General features: G+C 50.8%; 1 protein-coding gene across 1 annotated transcript; it reads left to right on the top strand.

Annotated features, from left to right (window-relative positions):
• Window positions 1-1,140: 1,140 nt before the first annotated feature.
• On the top strand, window positions 1,141-16,946 carry LOC311376677 (signal peptide, CUB and EGF-like domain-containing protein 1; the record flags this gene model as incomplete). The annotated part of the gene is made up of 9 exons (XM_084491180.1): window positions 1,141-1,189; window positions 2,801-2,848; window positions 6,142-6,258; window positions 7,975-8,097; window positions 12,807-12,923; window positions 15,831-15,953; window positions 16,181-16,297; window positions 16,439-16,534; window positions 16,830-16,946. Coding segments are annotated over 9 exons (907 nt in total), but the record flags the coding sequence as incomplete, so codon positions are not given.
• Between the last annotated feature and the right edge of the window lie 47 nt (window positions 16,947-16,993).

Genomic DNA, 16,993 nt, shown 5'->3' with positions numbered 1-16,993 from the left:
ACACACACACACACATACACACACACACACACACACACACGCACACACAGTGACATACACATAGCTGTAATGTAACCCAACCAAAACAATCTAGAGAGCCTGAAAGTAAGACATTGCAATAGTTGAAATAGGGAATTTAAACACAAACACGCAAACTTGTGTGTATGTGTGCGTGTGTGTGTGCGTGTGTGTGTGTGTGTGTGTGTAGACATCGGGGCATGTATGAATCATACATGTAAAGGGCTGTGTGCGCATGCAGCCCTGCATGCATCTGCACACAGCATAAACACACGGTGCTCACATTTCAGAGGGTCCTCCATGACGCGTGCTCTGATCAGTAATCACGGGTGTAGCAGGGCAGACAATCACTGGTGACGGTGCCCACTGGGGGCATGCTGCCCCGGGGCGGGGGGGAGGTTGGGTTGGGTTTATGTTAATCTGGGATCCAGCAGTCCTGCTAAGTATATTTCTATAGCAGGACTTCTGGGGGGGCGGGGGGGCGCGGAGCCTGGGCCGGAAACCAGAGACTGCCAGGGGGCGGAGCTAAGGCTTGTTTCCTGTTGGCTTTACAGAGATATTCTGCCTGAAGAAAAACACGTATTTGCGCGATTGGACGACACTTTGAGGAGCGGATATTAATCAGGTGTTATTCCTACAGTGGCCAGTTTACACAGTGTAACCTGTATAAACTTTATAAAATGCTGGCCCAGTTTGTTTTCGCCAAATTACGCGTTTTTTCAGAACGCCGCCTTCAGCAACCGGCCAAATTTGTAAGAGCGTAAGAACGTGAAAGCCCCCTTCACACAGATTTGAGCCTGTCTGCCATCAGACTCAAGGTGTTAATCTCCGGTCTGATGTGTGAGTCTGGGTTCATGTCAGCCGGAGGGGGGGGGCTCTAGCTGTTGTGGGCAGCTCAGTGACATCTGAAGACGACTGTGTGATGCCTGTCTGAAGATGGGGGGCGTTGCACCAAATGGAGCAGTTTGATAGCGTCCCAATCGAAGAAGCACTCGCACACTTGTCAATCTCCGTCACAAAGTGAACAGTAGCTAGATCTTTCAAGGGCAGTAAGTCTTTATATTTATTTATTTATGACTTAAGCAATCGGGACGTAGCCTGGCAAGCCAGACCCACGTCAAGATGTTGGGTCTGGGAATACTCCATGGGCACGGCTCCCTCAAACCAAGGGGTGAGATGAATGGTTGTCTTTCAAATAGGATAGCTCTACAATCAATCATGTAGCAGGGACGGCACGGCACACGGAACCGTCGCAACACAAAATTGGCCTGACCAGAGTTTGGTTTTCCCAGCTCGCGAGCTAACAGAGAGTTGCTAGACTCCCCTGGCTGCAAATTAAATTTGCTGCCGCTAGGGGCGTCTACGTTTCTAGGCTAGTCGGGACCTAGTCGGGTTCAGAGGGGGTTGTGGATCAACACGCGTTTGTTCCGTTAAGTTCAGGTCAGATCCTGTTTGATGGTGTGCGTGAGCCAGGTCCGAGGCGCCCAAATCAAAAGTTTATTTTAAGCGGCTGCCGCAAAACACGCCCCAGCGTCACAGCCACGCCCGCCGCCTTAGGGCTGCCAAGCGCCAAGACGCAGCACGGACACAGCCTCGGTAAACCCTCCCAGCAACAGGCTCGGCGCTCAAGCTGGGGTCTGTCTGTCTGTGTGTGTGTGTGTGGGTGTGTGTGTGTGTGTGTGTGTGTGTACCCCGGATCCGTTGGGCATCGCAGTACTAACCCACCTGCTCCGTCTCTGTGTAACGCTTTGCCGGCGCTCGCCTTAAGCCCACCCGGGCTCAGCTGCCGGGCCTCTGCCTCACGCCGGCGTTGTGAGGGACGGCCGTCTCCGTCTGCGTCTGGTGTCTCTGCATGATGGACCGCACGTTGCCACGCACACCACCTCTCTCTCGCCTCTCTCTGCTGGAAGAGGATCTGTCATCGCTACCCCCCCCCCCCACCTCCTCCTGTTTCTTTGTGTGTGTGTGTGTTTGGATTCAGAACGTCAGGCCGTTTGATCGGTTCTTGGCTGCGGTGGAGCGGCGGGGTTGATTTCGCTCGTGTACCTTCTTTCTTTCATACCGTTTTCAACATCGTCTGCGTTTTTACCGGCTGCACACACTGGCGTTGTGTTTGATTTAAAAGTACGGCTTTATGGTGATTCTAATTATTATTATTATTATTATTATTATTATCATTATATCTGAATGTCTTTTGTCCCGCTCTCTTTCCATATGATGAAGCCGGCGGGACCTTAGAGTTGGGTTCACATGGTTACCTAAAGCCCACCTTCTCTGTTACACCACTATGCTCAACCACAGTTCAAATGTGTTGGACACTAAAGCCGTGTTTTTGCAATGTGTGTGTGTGTGTGTGTGTGTGTGTGTGTGTGTGTGTACATGTGTGTGTACGTGTGTGTGTGTGTGTATGTTTGTGTGTATGATTGTATGTATGTATGTACGTACGTACTTGTATGTGTACGTGTGTGGGTGTATGTGTGTGTGTATGCGTGTATATGTGTATGTGTGCATGTGTTATGTGTTTGTGTGTATGTGTTTGTGTGTATGTGTGTATGTTTGTATGTGTGTATGTATGTATGTGTGTGTGTGTATGTGTGTATGTGTGTATGTGTGTATGTGTGTATGTGTGTATGTATGTGTGTATGTTTGTATGTGTGTGTGTATGTGTGTATGTGTGTGTATGTATGTGTGTATGTGTGTATGTTTGTATGTGTGTATGTGTGTGTGTATGTATGTGTGTATGTTTGTATGTGTGTATGTTTGTATGTGTGTGTGTATGCAGGGGAGAGGAGCGTCCAGCCCCAGGCAGCCCCACAGCTGTTCCCCAATGGTAAATATCTGTTCCTCTGACTCCTCTCTCTCTGGGGGTCTGGGCTGGGGTCGCTGGGGGTGTGGGGAGAGGAGCAAGCTAGCTTAACACACACACAAACACACACATATAGACACACACACACACACACACACACACACACACACACACACTCTTATTACACACTTTGACCACCAGGCCATCTCTTCCATCTCGAAGGGGGCATCTGACCCTTGACCTTTTGACCCCTTCCTTCCTCTTCCTTCTGTGAATGCCCTTTCAATAACAACGTTGACTGGCCACGCAAAAAAACCACACCTTTCCACAACACAGCTGCCCGGCCACAGAACGAGAGGAATTCAAACTAAGTAGTGAGTCATCTGTGGGATGAGTACGAGAGGACGTGTGTCAGATACACGGAGGGAAGGCCTGTCTCTCTATACGCCTCTCCGCTCCACAGGAACAGCCCAGTGCAAACACTCGGAGGCATTGTACTGTGGGTATAGATGGATCGCTTTCCATGTGAATTTTGCCAATGAAGTAAACACTCTGGTTCAAAAGCCCCGGCATGCTGATCCAGTTACGATCAGGGGAACTCACTGACACTGCGGATAATCCTCGTCGGGATGAGATGGGCTGAGAATATCAAAAAGGCATGGGAAAGGAAACCGGTGAACCTGTGGGAATGCAAGATATGCAAATACCCGAGTAATAAAATGATACTTTGCCACATTTGAACACTAACAATCGTGTTATGCTTATTAAGTGTGTTAACCACAATGTGTTCTTGTTTCCTGAGCAAAGCTGAATGCGTTCACAGTAACCTGCGTCAAATGTTTAGGCTTTTAACCTCTTGTGAAAGCCTAAACATCAAATGTATGAGGTGCGCAGCCGACGACCCAGATAGATATAAAACCCATAGCGACCTCCATCCCTCTCGCTCGTCATGTGATACCTGTGATCGCGGCGGCGGCGCCGCCATGACGTCAGGGTGCGTTGCTGTCCTACTACAGCCCCCCCCCAAAAAAACGCTCTGGCTTCTGGAAGAGGTCTTCCAGTAAACCGACCGAATCTCGCCGTATGAAACGTACACCCGTGGCGAAGCGCAGCGATAGACCAAACACACCGCCCCTCTGAATCATCATAAGCCGGAATATTTACTAACGTCTGCCCGCTGCTAATTGTGGGTCTCGTCCCGGGGCAGGACGTGTCTGGGAGAGGCGTTCGGAACGCACAACCCACACACATACCACACGTCTTTCTGTGTGTGTGTGTGTGTGTGTGTGTGTGTGTGTGTGTGTGTGTGTGTGTGTGTGTGTGTGTGTGTGTGTGTGTGTGTGTGTGTGTGTGTGTGTGTCTCCTCTTGCCGTCTTCACAAAGCCAGCAGTGTCATAAATATTATTTCCCCTCTCCTTAACACGTAATCATCACTTTTACTTTTTTCTGGGGGGGGTGGGGGGGGGGGGGGAGATGATGATGAGTGCATGACCCAGCGTTCTGCGTTAGGCATGCCCCGACATTGTCTCGTCTGCCCCGTCTGCCAGCTCTCTCCCTGCGCCGTCTCGCACTTGCAATTACCCGTCCCGCGCGGGGCGGCGGTATGGGGCCCTCTCTGCCCTAATGGCCCCTAATGTCTCTCCGGAGCTCAGCGGAGCGCGCCGACTCATCACAAAAGTCACGGGCTCCTCGTGTGTTTTTCCGACGCGCCGCGGATCAGCATGTGAATCACTTTACCAAATGGATTCCCTATTATGTGAAATGAGGGGGTATGGAGTTTTTTTTTGTTTTTCAACCACAGACAGAAAAGTGTATTTGGGCGTTCATCACCCCTCTGCCCGCAAATTCTTCTGAGCTCTTGATTTTATTTTTGTGGAAATAATTTTTTTAACACCTGTTTCTCTCTCTCGCAGTTCATTTTATTCTTCGTTTATTCTTCGGCCCTTATCTCTGAAGGAGTTTAAAATGAGCAGTGAACCCGAAAACATTTTCGTTTTGTTGGCGTGGTAATATCTCTTGTGTAATCCTCCAAATAGTCAATCAATGTAATTTTGCCCCTTATTTTTGGTTACTAAAATAAGACCGTCATTTAGAGAAAACGTCCGTTGTACGTCTTAACTCCGGGTCACAACCGAGGGACACCAGTCAGGGTGTGTGTGTGGAGCTCCGGCTGGGCAGCGGTTTGTTTTGACGTCCGCGTCTGAGAAGGTTAAGCTCCTTGGACACCTATAGTATAACGCCACACTGTGTGGTGTATTTCATTAACAACATTGCTCATTATAATGCCTAGTACATGACTGTACAAAAAAGTGTATCACAAAGTGGGGGTGGGCCATAACCATTATGGATAACACGCCTTCCTAGATCTATCAGCCCAAAATACATATGCATATATATATGTTCTGCTGTGCTGCAGTTTCCCATTTAGGTGAAACGATGAAGATTGCGAACGATGAAGATTAGGGATTCTCCTCGTGGTATAACCCCCCCCAAACAAATCATAAACACTAGCCTACTCGAGTACCTCCTGTGTGTTTTTTGGTAAATCCTTCCCAAGTAAGATTTGGTAGGTAATGGTCAGCTTTCTAGTGAGGCGTGGGGGCGAAAAGGAACAGGTTCTCGTTCCATCGATCCCGGTCACAGACACTACGTGTGTTATTCTATGAGCTAGGTTAAACAGTATCTGAAGCGTCTCTGGGCTCATCAATAGTGACTAAAACGTTCCCACCACTTATTTCTCCATTTTAACAAATACATTTAGCTTCGCTCGGGGAAAACCGTTTTATTTTCCTGGCGGAGAAGGCCTGAAAGCTCTGAACAAAATGAAAGGAAACTGGTGGAATTATATATTTTGTCTGCACTGCCCTGGATCCACACGGGTTGTGTAATAACGATCACCTTGGGCAAACACACACACACACACACACCAGCACCAGCAGCAACTTGGTTCTAACCCTTTCCTATTGTCTGACCTTTGACCCTCTTGTAGCTCCTCAGGCACCATACTCTTTAAAGTGCTGCTAACCTCTAACCTTCTTCCTGTTCCCTGGTTCCTTCTCCGTTCCATCCGCATCATATCGTCATCGTTTCTTCCTGTAGAACACTGTCTCCACTGAAGAGCCACTCGGACGGCCCTCCATTCTAGTCTTCGTACTAACCGTACATCTCGACATTTGCATCGGCATGCCTTCCTACGATTTAGACAGAGGGGAGTGCCTGTGCACACGTGTGTGTGTGTGTGTGTGTGTGTGTGTTTGGTTCTGTTCAGTGTCTGTCTGAGGGGGCGTGTTCATGAGTGTCTCTGTGTTTCCCCGCAGAGACGTGTGCAGTGAACAACGGCGGCTGTGACAGCACGTGTCACGACGCCGTGGCCGGGGTCCGCTGCAGCTGTCCGGTGGGCTTCACCCTGCAGCCCGACCGCAAGAGCTGCAAAGGTACAGACAGGTCCACACGCACGCACGCGCACGCACGCATGCACACACACACACACACACGCATGCATGCACGTGCACACTCACACACGCAATCATGGTCTACATATACACGCACCCATGGGTTAAACACACAAACAAACGCACAATCCTGGTCCTTACACACACCCCCGGTCTACACACACCTGGTCCACACACACACACAAACACACACACACCCTTGGTCTACACACACACGCACGCACGCATGCACAAGAGCGCACGCGCACATACACACACACATACACACACACACACACACACACAGACCCCTGATCCACCCCCAGACCCTCAGGGGCCCGGTGTTCTCCTCTCCATCACCGTCTCAGAATGTCCCTGGCGTCTGGCCGGTTCAGATGTTCACTCACTCACACCACGCTCTTATACCAACATAAGCACTTCTTCCAAGCTTATTTTATTCATTAACAACATCCTTATTTTTATTGAACTTGTTCCCGGGCTGTTATTGTTTTGATTTATCATTTTTTTTCTTAGTAACATTTTGCAATGCCTGAGGTTTTCTCCATTAAATGTATTCATATATCCATTGTTCTCTTTATTATGGTGGAGAGATATGGTTTTCCTTCATTAGCATTTGTTTATGAAAATGTCCTTCCTCCCTAACACTGCGTAAACACGGCACGCCGCAAATCCCCGCAGTGTTCACGAGACTGGAGAGCATACTAAAGAAAAGAGCAAATGAACAAAGAGGGGGAGAAAGAAAAGGAGAGAGACGGAAAATAACAAACAAAATGATTTTCAAAGAAATAGACCGTCTGTTCCCCTCCCCCCCCTCCCCCCCTCCCCCAGCCCGCCCTTTCCTCTTTCCTTTCTCCGAAGGAACGGTGGAATCATCGGAGAGTATGATTTCCCTGCAGGGCTAATAACGCTATTCTTAACAACTCCGATAAAAGTGGGTTGGCTTTTATTAGCTCGAGTCGAGAGGGAAAGAACAAAAAACAATTCCAGGCAACAACTGGCAGGAGTAGACAGTGAGTCCCTCACGGCGGCAAGCCCAGGACCTCTGAAGTACCGGGGCGGGGGGTGGTGGGGGGGGGGTGGGTGGAGGGGGGGGGCGTCAGGCTTGGGACTTCTGAAGTACCGGGAGTGGGGGGGGGGGGGGTTCTGGTGAGACAAGGACAGGATTATTTTATTACGTTTAGATGTGATGATGCTAGCCAGATGAGGAAGGCTCCCCCCGGAGATGGATGCCTCGATTATTTCGGATTAATCGGAAACACTGCGGAACGGCCAACGTGCCGAGGCTTCAAAGCCGGCGCGGGTAGATGATATATTGATCAGGTATTGGCCAGGAACCTAATGAGGATAATCCAACAAAGATGGAGACACAGAGAGCGAGAGAGAGCATAGCCCCCGCCGCAATTAAAGTTTTCTATTCGCAGGGCTGCATGTAGTTACCACCACATGTATTTCTCTTTTTTCCTCTTAACCATTTTAACGGCCTTCAATGTAATGCTGCAAGTAATTCCTTCACCTGCAAAAAATGAAGCCCCTTGGCCTAGCGAGGCAACATCATGACCTGCTTTACCGGGCCCTGATGTTTACGCACGCCGACCGCGCCGCCGCCGCCGCCGTAACCGCGTTGTCTCCGCGCCCAGGGTTCCCTCCGTGGCGGGTCTTTGATCCTCTGTGTCTGAACCGTGTTCCTCTTGTGCTCAGACATCGACGAGTGCCGTCTCAACAACGGCGGCTGCGACCACGTGTGCCGCAACACGGTGGGCAGCTTCGAGTGCAGCTGCAAGAAGGGCTACAAGCTGCTGACCAACGAGAGGACCTGTCAAGGTAAACACTTGTGTTTCGCTACCTTTCTTTGATGACCTGCACCACGACGGGCGTAGCAGAAAAACCACACATGTACGGGAGAGACATTTACGACGTTTAGCAGATGCTTTTATCCCGACTTACAATCATTACATTTGTCAGAATAAAGAAATGTATATATATATATATATATGTGTATATATATCGCTGTCGGTACAATAAAGATATTCATAGAAACAAATGCAAAGCGCTTACAAGTGCTAGGTGAGACCATCGATGTGCTTGCATCTCTTTAAGCGGGCGTCATGCAGCGCTGTCTCTCTCCCCCACACTGGGATGCTGTGATTGAGGATGGGTTGGGGTTAGGGATGGCTGCAGGCTTCCTGGTGGTGATTGTGGGCCGGTAGCCAGCCGCCGGCCGGCCTGGCCTCTCCCTGACTTGTTTGCCTGTTCGGCTCGGTGGTAGCCATCGCTCTGCGGGAGCCGGGGGGAGCCTCACCGCAGAACAAATAAAGAGTTTTGCCACGGGCCGAAACACAGGTGTGGGGAATTAAGAGCTGCTGCTGCTCCCAAACCTCTGGGTCCCCGGGATGAATCGGGGGCCGCCCCGCGACAGGAACATCTGGGGAAGGAATACAGGCCAGGGTGGAGCGCAGTGCTGGGCTCTCTCTCTCGCTCTCTCTCTCTCTCTTTCTCTCTCGCTCTCTCTCTCTCTTTCTCTCACTTTCTCGCTCTCACTCTCTCTTTCTCTGTCTCTCTTGCTCTCTCTCTCTCTTTCTCTCACTCTCTCTCTCCCGCCCCTCTCTGTCTCTGTCTCTGTCTCTCTCTCTCTCTCTCTCTCTCTCTCTCGGAGTGGAAAAACAGATGACATGCCTTTTGTGTTGCCCTTGTGTCTTTATTGATGTGGTCAATCAATACCCAGCCTGGTACACATCAGTGTCATGCCAGACATTTCTGCTTGTTGTTTTTTTTCCCCCTGCTGCCGGAGCATCAAATTAAATCCATCGCCGGGGCAACGCCGCAGCGCCATTTGTCATGTGGTCGACCAAAATACATGTCACGTAGAGCTGTTGTCTTCTTCCCTGGTTTATGCGGCGGCGATGCTTTTTCTTCTTTTTCTTTTGCGCTCGACATTTCTCAAGTACGGTCGGTACGTGTCGGAATGTCCGCACCTTCGTCATGGCAACGTGCCGCCACCAAGTCGGCCGTGCTCCATTCCAGGGGCCATGAGGGCCGCTGTGGGAACGGCGGCCCGCCTGTTGGGAGACGGGCTGTTTTGTCTCTGGAGAAGGGCTTGTGATAAAAGTTACCCCCCCCCCCACCCCCGCACACTCCGCCCCCCCCGTTGAGTGAGGACATGTCAGGCCCACACGCTCCGCTGCACCTTTCTGCTACATCTCTCTGTCCGCGCGGGGGCCCTGCCGTCCACACGGGGCCCCGCATATTGGACGGTCGGGGCCCCGCATTGGACGGTCGGGCCCCTCCTCGCGCAGTGGCCCCTCCTCCTCCTCCTCCTCCGCCACCGCCGCCGCTCGTGTCAGCCACTGAATTTGGCGTCAGCCATTCACAAACGGCAATTATTATTTCATTCTTCTTATTACATTTTTTTCCCTCTTCGTTTTATATCCAAAGTCTGGTGACTCGCCAGCGTGAGTTTTTTTTTTTTTTTTTCTCTATGTTTGTTTGTTTTTCTCGTCTGATATCGCCAAACGTCATTGAAACGTTTTTAATCCACCTGGTGGCACGAGTGCAGCGCTCCCCACCAGACGCCCCGCCGGGGCGAGTCCACCGGCCCTCTCCACCCAGCCCCCTAAAACGTCTTCATTCACCTCCAGCTCACGCCCTGTTGACACTTTAGCCGGTGGGTTTAACGCCACAGAAAAACCAGCCCCAAAAAGCGCAGTTGGGTGGTGTGTGTTGCGGCATGGTGGTGTGTTGCGGCGAGGCGTTGAGGTGTGTGGCGGCGAGGCGTTGAGGTGTGTGTCTGTGTGGCGGTGTGTGTCTGTGTGGCGGTGTGTGTGTGTGTGTGTGTCGTGTGTCTGTGTGGCGGTGTGTGTGTGTGTGTGTCGTGTGTTGCGGGCGAGGCGTTGAGCTGTGTAAGCCACACCGTGTGTTTATCTCAGTTTGAACAGTCACGGTGTTTCCCTGCTGTCAGCGAGCGCGGCCATCACTCAGGACAAGGCATGTCTGGCCCAGCCCCGCTAAACCTCTCCCAGCATTCCTCAGACCTCCTCCATCTTCCCACCCCCCTCCCCCCCCCCCCTCCCCCACACCTCACCCCACCTCACCCTCCATCCTCCCCCCCCCCCCCCTCCGCCCCCTTCTCCCCCCTCCTCCTCCTGCTCCTCCTGCTAATCTAGGACGAGAACATTGGCAGGCAGGCGTTATCAGATGCCAGGGCCAGGCAGGGGCTGTGGGAGATGGGAGGAGGTGTTGGAGATAAGGCTCTTATCTGCTCTGGGTAAACAGTAGTTGTCTCTCTTTGTCTCTCCGCTCCTTTTGTCCCCGCCTGATTTGCATGCCCTGGATTGTTTTGGTCTTTTTTTCTGTTGTTTTGGTGTTTTTTTTGTTTTGTTTTTTCCACAAGGGTGGAAGTCAGGGGGTCAGGGGTTAAAGCCCGGGCTCCCAGGGGCCCGTCCTGACCCGGGGCCGGTGAGTCAGCAGAAGCTGAGAGAGAGCCTGGTGTGAGGATCAGAATGGTTCCTTGTGGTGCGTTGTGGAGTTGGGGGAGAGGCCCCCCGCATCAGCAGCTAACATGGTTGGAAGATGGAATATGGAAAGTTATTGTCTATCGTAAAGTTATTGTCTATTGTAAAGTTATTGTCTATCGTAGAGCTTCGACGGAGAAGCATCTTGAGACACACTTGGCTCACACCGGGAAAACATCCATCTCATTGGACTGGGTCTGGTAGTTTTACAGTTTTTAAAGGTTAATTCCAGAGGTTAATGGCAGTAGGAATAAAGCAATTTGTAAAGGCCAGGTTAAGTCTACAGCCTGCACTGTGATCTTGTTTTTTCCCATATGCTCAACTACCAACGTCCACGACATGATGATCAGAGAGGTTCAGTCGTGGTAACAACTTAGTTCAATGCATTCACATTTTGCATTTCATAATGCATTTTGTTAGTGTGCGCTGATTTGATTTGATGAAGACAGTGGCCTCTGAATTCACTCACATTGCTGTTTTAAAATGAATAACCATTGGTGGTAGGAAGAAGATATATATTCCGTCATGGTGCGTCATTTATTTGTTCTTGTTGTATTTGTACACTGTATTGACCTCTCCACAACCTGTTCAGACCCAGAGCTCAGACAGCGCTATCTTTCACACCAAATCAAATGTATTTCCCCTGTGAGACCTATCTTTTTTTGTCCTTCCTTGTTTGCGCAATGGTAAAATGAAAAGAATGAAACGTTTGTTTTCTTTTTCAACCTTTTTTTGTTTGACATCAGCGCATTGGGCCTCCCCAAGTGGTTAAGACATCCTGTCTGCTCTCTCTGTAAGCTGATCACTTAATAAGCTTTTAATCTCAACCCCAGGTCTGAGGTGCTCACACAAAGGGCCTGCCAAGTTATGCATTCTCTACGGAGAGGAAAGAGTTTCACTGTTTTGAGGGATTAAGCCCATTGTGACAATTTGCCGACTGTTCAAACTATGTCAGAATTTGTAGGGCTGGTCCTTCAAGGTAACCACCTTTTGTTCTCTCTTTCTCAAACTACAAAACATCAAAGCAACGCGTGCATGCCAGAAACAACTCTGACAAAATCACCTTCCCCCGCGGTACTGACTGCCATCCCTGTCCCCCTGGTGCCCAGGCAGCACGCACAGCGCCCGGGACCAGGGAATGGCTGACTAAATACAAATAAAAACTGATTCCTAATGAATGTTGACTGCACACGATCACGAACTTCATGTGGAATCCTTGTGGATGTGTGATACAGGAATTTTACCAATTAAGACCAGGTAGCAGGATTAAGTTAATGACTCAATATTGGTATGTTTCCTTGGTAATAACAAATCAATAAGGACGCAGTAGATCTATCATCAGTAGATGACTGACCCACAGTAGACCCACAGTAGATGACTGACCCACAGTAAATTACTGACCCATAGTAGATGGCTCCACTCTGCTTTTTCAGTTTACAGCTTTAAGAAAACAAGAAGTTGTCTGTGGCATAATGTCCTCCTGGTATTTTTTTCTCTGTTTGTGACTGTCATTCATGGATGACCTTTACCAGATATAATGATAGTTCGCATTTATATACTTCAGAACACGGAGAGGATGTGAGGCCTTTGCTGACTTACAAGGACATCTATCATTGTTAGGCTGATGATTCCCACGTGGCCCCAGATCTAAAGGATTTCAAAATGTGTTTTCCCTTTAAAAAAAAAAACCCTCAAGTGAAGAACATTGGAACGGGGGTGTTGCTGGTGGGTAGGGGGCGGTAAAAACTTGAGACCAAATGACCAGCTCCAATCACAATCTTTATTTTTTCTGATTTTCTTTCTTTTTTTTGTCACGTCATTTCTTTTGACAAAAGCCAGTTATGAGCAACTTGTGACAAAAGACAGATTTGTTTGAAAAAGTCACGGATACAAATCTGTTTATTAAACACTAGCTTTGAATGTTCTAATTGTTCCCCTCTCTCTCCCTCTCACCCCTCTCTCTCCCTCGCTCTCCCCCTCTCTCTCTCTCTCTCTCTCTCTCTTTCTCTCTCTCCCTCACAGACATTGACGAATGTTCTTTTGACAGAGCCTGCGACCATTCCTGCGTCAACTCTGCAGGCAGCTTCCAGTGCCTGTGTCATAAAGGCCACGTTCTGTACGGCCTGGCCCACTGCGGAGGTGAGGGGGCACCATTCATTTTCCACAGTCCAACACCAACGCACCTTTTTTTCCCTTTTTTCTTCCTTTCGCTCCCTCCCGCAATTTCCTGTTGCACCCCCCCCCCTCCTCGTCCCCCGAGCTACCAGTAAAGAACCAGCTCAGGGAGCCAATGGGAACACAGAGAAAGGTGTGGTGAAATCTCTGCTTCACGAGATGTAGAGAGAGTGGTGGGGAGGCGGGGGTGGGGGGGGGGGCAGTGGCAGGTAGACCAAGGCTGCTGGGGACCAGATAGGGGAGACCAGCCCCACCCCCCCCCCCCCCCTGGGTATCAGGAGGGGGACGGGATCCAGGTCCACGGGACACGGAGGGAGAGGGGGTTTTCATTTGGGCTTTGCTTTGATGGCCTGTATGTGTGTGTGTGTGCGCGTCTGAGGTGTGTGAGTGAGTGTGTGTGTGTGTGTGTGTGTGTGTGAGTGTGTGTGTCTGAGGTGTGTGTCAGTGTGTGGATCTGAGGTGTGTGTGTGAGTGTGTGTGTCTGAGGTGTCTCTGTTTATCAGTGGTTTTGATTCTGCTGCTGTTGCCCAAGGGCCACACAGTAGGTGTTCAGGAAGGCAAGAGACACTACATGCACTTGGAATACATTGTAACTTTGCAATGAGTCTCTTGCTCTGTCTGTCTGTCTGTCTCTCTCTCTCTCTGTTGTTCAGTCTACTCGAACCCAGCACAAAGATACGCATATCCAGAAAAGACTGGAGGAATAACAAACATATACAGAGAAAACCAAAACATAAAATTCATAACAGACTTGTTTCAAAATGAGAAAGTAATTTAAATGAATGCAAATGAACCGTTATCGTTCAGGACCCTCAATGTAGAAGAGAACATTATTTAAATTGTATGTGAAAAGGGTTCCACGTGTGTGTGTGTGTGTGTGTGTGTGTGTGTGGGTCGGCCACAGATGTTTCTCTCTCCTCACGTCCCTCTGAGCGCTCGCTTTCAGTCCGTCTGCTCTCCAAAAACACAGAGTTTGATGGCGCTCCCGGACACACAAAAACCCACTTCCTAACCTACTGCTGTCCTAAACAGCGGTGAGGCGAGCCTCCTCCCGGGGCGTCCGACGACTATACAGTAAACCACCCGAAAACCCAAAGCAAAGGCCACCACCGAGCTGTATGGGCTCCAGAGGGGCGCTGAGAGTACTTTAAGAGCTGCCTGCCAAGGTCTGTCATCATCATCCTCATCATCATCATCATCATCATCATCCTCATCTCTCCTCTGGGGAGATCTCCAGACACTCGCAACGTGGCGGTCATTTGAGTTGGACTCTTGGTCGCATAAACCAAACGACATGCATCACAAAGGAGGCAGGCCCAGGCCTAAACATGTAGGACGTTCCCGGCGTGCCCCCCCCCCCCCCCACCGCCGGTAACCCACACCTTCGCAGCGACGGTGTGGAAAACCGACGACCGGACAGACGGCGAGACAGCGAGAGCTGCAGAAGCGGCCCGCTCTTCGTGACGCGAGGTTTGGTCATCCCCCTGAAAACAACGAGAGCTTTGATGGATGATGAGCGCGGTGCGCGTTGGAGATTTGTTCAGGGCGGCGGAACAATGGAGTCGTACTGTCTGGTGAGGTGAGGCGAGGGAGAAATTACAGACCTCGGCAAGCGGCAATTACAGTGGCACCTAGCGCTCAGCCCCGCTGACACACCGAGGGGCTTTTAACGTTCACACACACACACACACACACACACACACACACACACACAAATGGATTCTGTGTGTATACACTTTGGGAATATGTGATCACAAAGCGTTTGTGTTTAAACAGAGAAAAGCCATCGTCAGACACACACACACACACACACCGAACACACAAGCGCGCACACTCAGTCACTCCCTTACTCGCACACAGACACGCACGTGCACAAACACGCACACGCACACACACACACCGACGCCCCTATGTGGAAGGCCTTCCTGGTTTACACCGAAGATGTATTACCATCCATTCAATTCAGAACAAAGACCCAAAGGAGGGAAGGGTCCTACGGGGCCCATACGTTGAGTCACACTCGATGCAGGAGAGGATCCCACATCGGCCCATCAAACCGGCATCCTCCCTTTGAGAGGAGAGCGTGCGAGGGTGCCCTGGTGAGACGTGCATTACTCACCGCGCGCTGCCTCAGCGCTCGCTACAGTCTAAACACAGCTGATGAAGTCATCATCTTCAATCTGGGAGAGCGGCGGCGCTGCGCTCGCGTCGCTCCTCGTCTCCCGCTCTCCCGTGAATTATTGAACGGGACGGGGGAGCACATTTCATATCGGCACAGCGCATCATCAATCACCCGCCGCTGAATCTCTCTGGTGTGCCGCCGTCCCCCTCCCTCCGTCTCCCCCCCCCTCCCCCCTCTCTATATATTTATACATCTCTCTTCCTCCCCCCCCCCCCCCTCTCTCTCTCTGTACCCCCTCCTCTCTCTGTCTCTCTCTCTCCGGTGCACTGTGACCCCTCCAGGGTTTCTTCAGACCCTGGCCGGTCCCTGCCTCTGGTACACCGGTGCACCCACCCAAATATCAAGAGTTGTCAGGGCCTCTGAACCAATGAAATGCCACATGGGGAACAGGGAAAACAACCAATCACTTCTGTTTGACACGCTCGTTAATCAACTCTCAACTTCTGACGTTGTTTATCGGAGTGACGTCACCGGAATGCTTAATTAAGTGCGGCCCTCCGTCTGGTTCCTCTTAAATCTTAACTTCATCGAAACGTTTCGGGGTTTTTTTGTGCTAATACTAGTTTTTGAGTCTTTTTTTCATCTTCCACCAACTCCACTCCAGAGCACCTTCTGAAAACGCTATAGAGGCTAGATGAAAAACGGCCCTAGTAATAAATAATAAAATCATAAAATCCATGTTCCCACAGATATTGACGAGTGCAGTATAAACCGCGGGGGCTGCAAGTACGGCTGCGTCAACACGCTGGGCGGCTACGAGTGTACCTGTCCGCCAGGATTCAAGCTGCACTGGAACAGGAAAGACTGCATCGGTATGTATGTGCCTGCACTGCCCCCTGGTGGTCAACAACAGCCACAACCGATTCAAATGTGCAGAAGAGCAGAACAGCTGAGCAAAGTTCTGTTTGGAACAGCTGCTTCGGCAGTTTATATTCACATTAGTAGCATGCGGTTGGTTGGTTTTGGGGGGCGCCAGGGGTTTGAGAGCGCTGTGTGTGGTTCACTTTTACATGTTGTTGTGTGCTTTGTGTTCTCTTAGAGCTGGTGAAATGTCCCGCCGGTCTCATAGCGCCGAAGGCCACACTGACCTGTAGCAAGGCGGGCAGGAAGGAGAGCTGTTCTCTCACCTGTTCCTCTAAGGCCCATTACCTAGCAGGTAGCGCACCTCGGCTCCCATGGCAACACCCACAAACTAACCCACAAACAACATCGCCACGTCCGCAATAATAATCCAAATATGAACCCGAGCGTTGAGCGTCTCGGTTACATTTGCCTTCTCTTCTGCCATGTGTTGCAGAGTCAGACAGCAGCTACTCAGTAAGTTGTGGCATCCCCATCGTCAGAGGAAAGTCTTCTTCCAGGCTCAATGCCAGCAACAGTCAGAGCTGCATAGGTTCGCCCGCCAACAACCCCCCCCCCCCCCCCCCCCCTCCCCTTTATACTCCTCATACACGTACCATTAAAGCACATGTCACCCTCTTCATCATCACAAACATCAACATCAACATCATCATCATCATCATCCTCCACACATCACTTCCTGCCGGTGCTCCGTGCCGCCCCCCTCCCCCCCTCCCTCCCCTCCCCTCCCCTCCCGCCGCAGTGTCCCTGCCTGGGCAGTGAGTGGGGTTCCCGCGGCGATAAGAGTGTTGATGTTCTAGTGTGCTCCTCCTGTCTCCTTCCTGTAGAGACTCTGGCGCCGCCGGTGAAGCAGACGGCGTCCTTCAAGATCAAGGACGCCAAGTGTCACCTCCACCCCAAGCTGACGGGCCGGACGGAGGACCGGGGCCGCACCCTGGGGCCCGGTAATCACGTCTCTGCGGTTACGATGCGGTGATCGTCTCGGCGGTGA

This window comes from Micromesistius poutassou, assembly GCF_964030765.1.
Source record: "Micromesistius poutassou genome assembly, contig: SCAFFOLD_5074, whole genome shotgun sequence".
Lineage (NCBI taxonomy): Eukaryota > Metazoa > Chordata > Actinopteri > Gadiformes > Gadidae > Micromesistius > Micromesistius poutassou.
The sequence above is the reverse complement of the archived record's forward strand: the minus strand, read 5'-3'. Positions and strand labels throughout refer to the sequence as shown.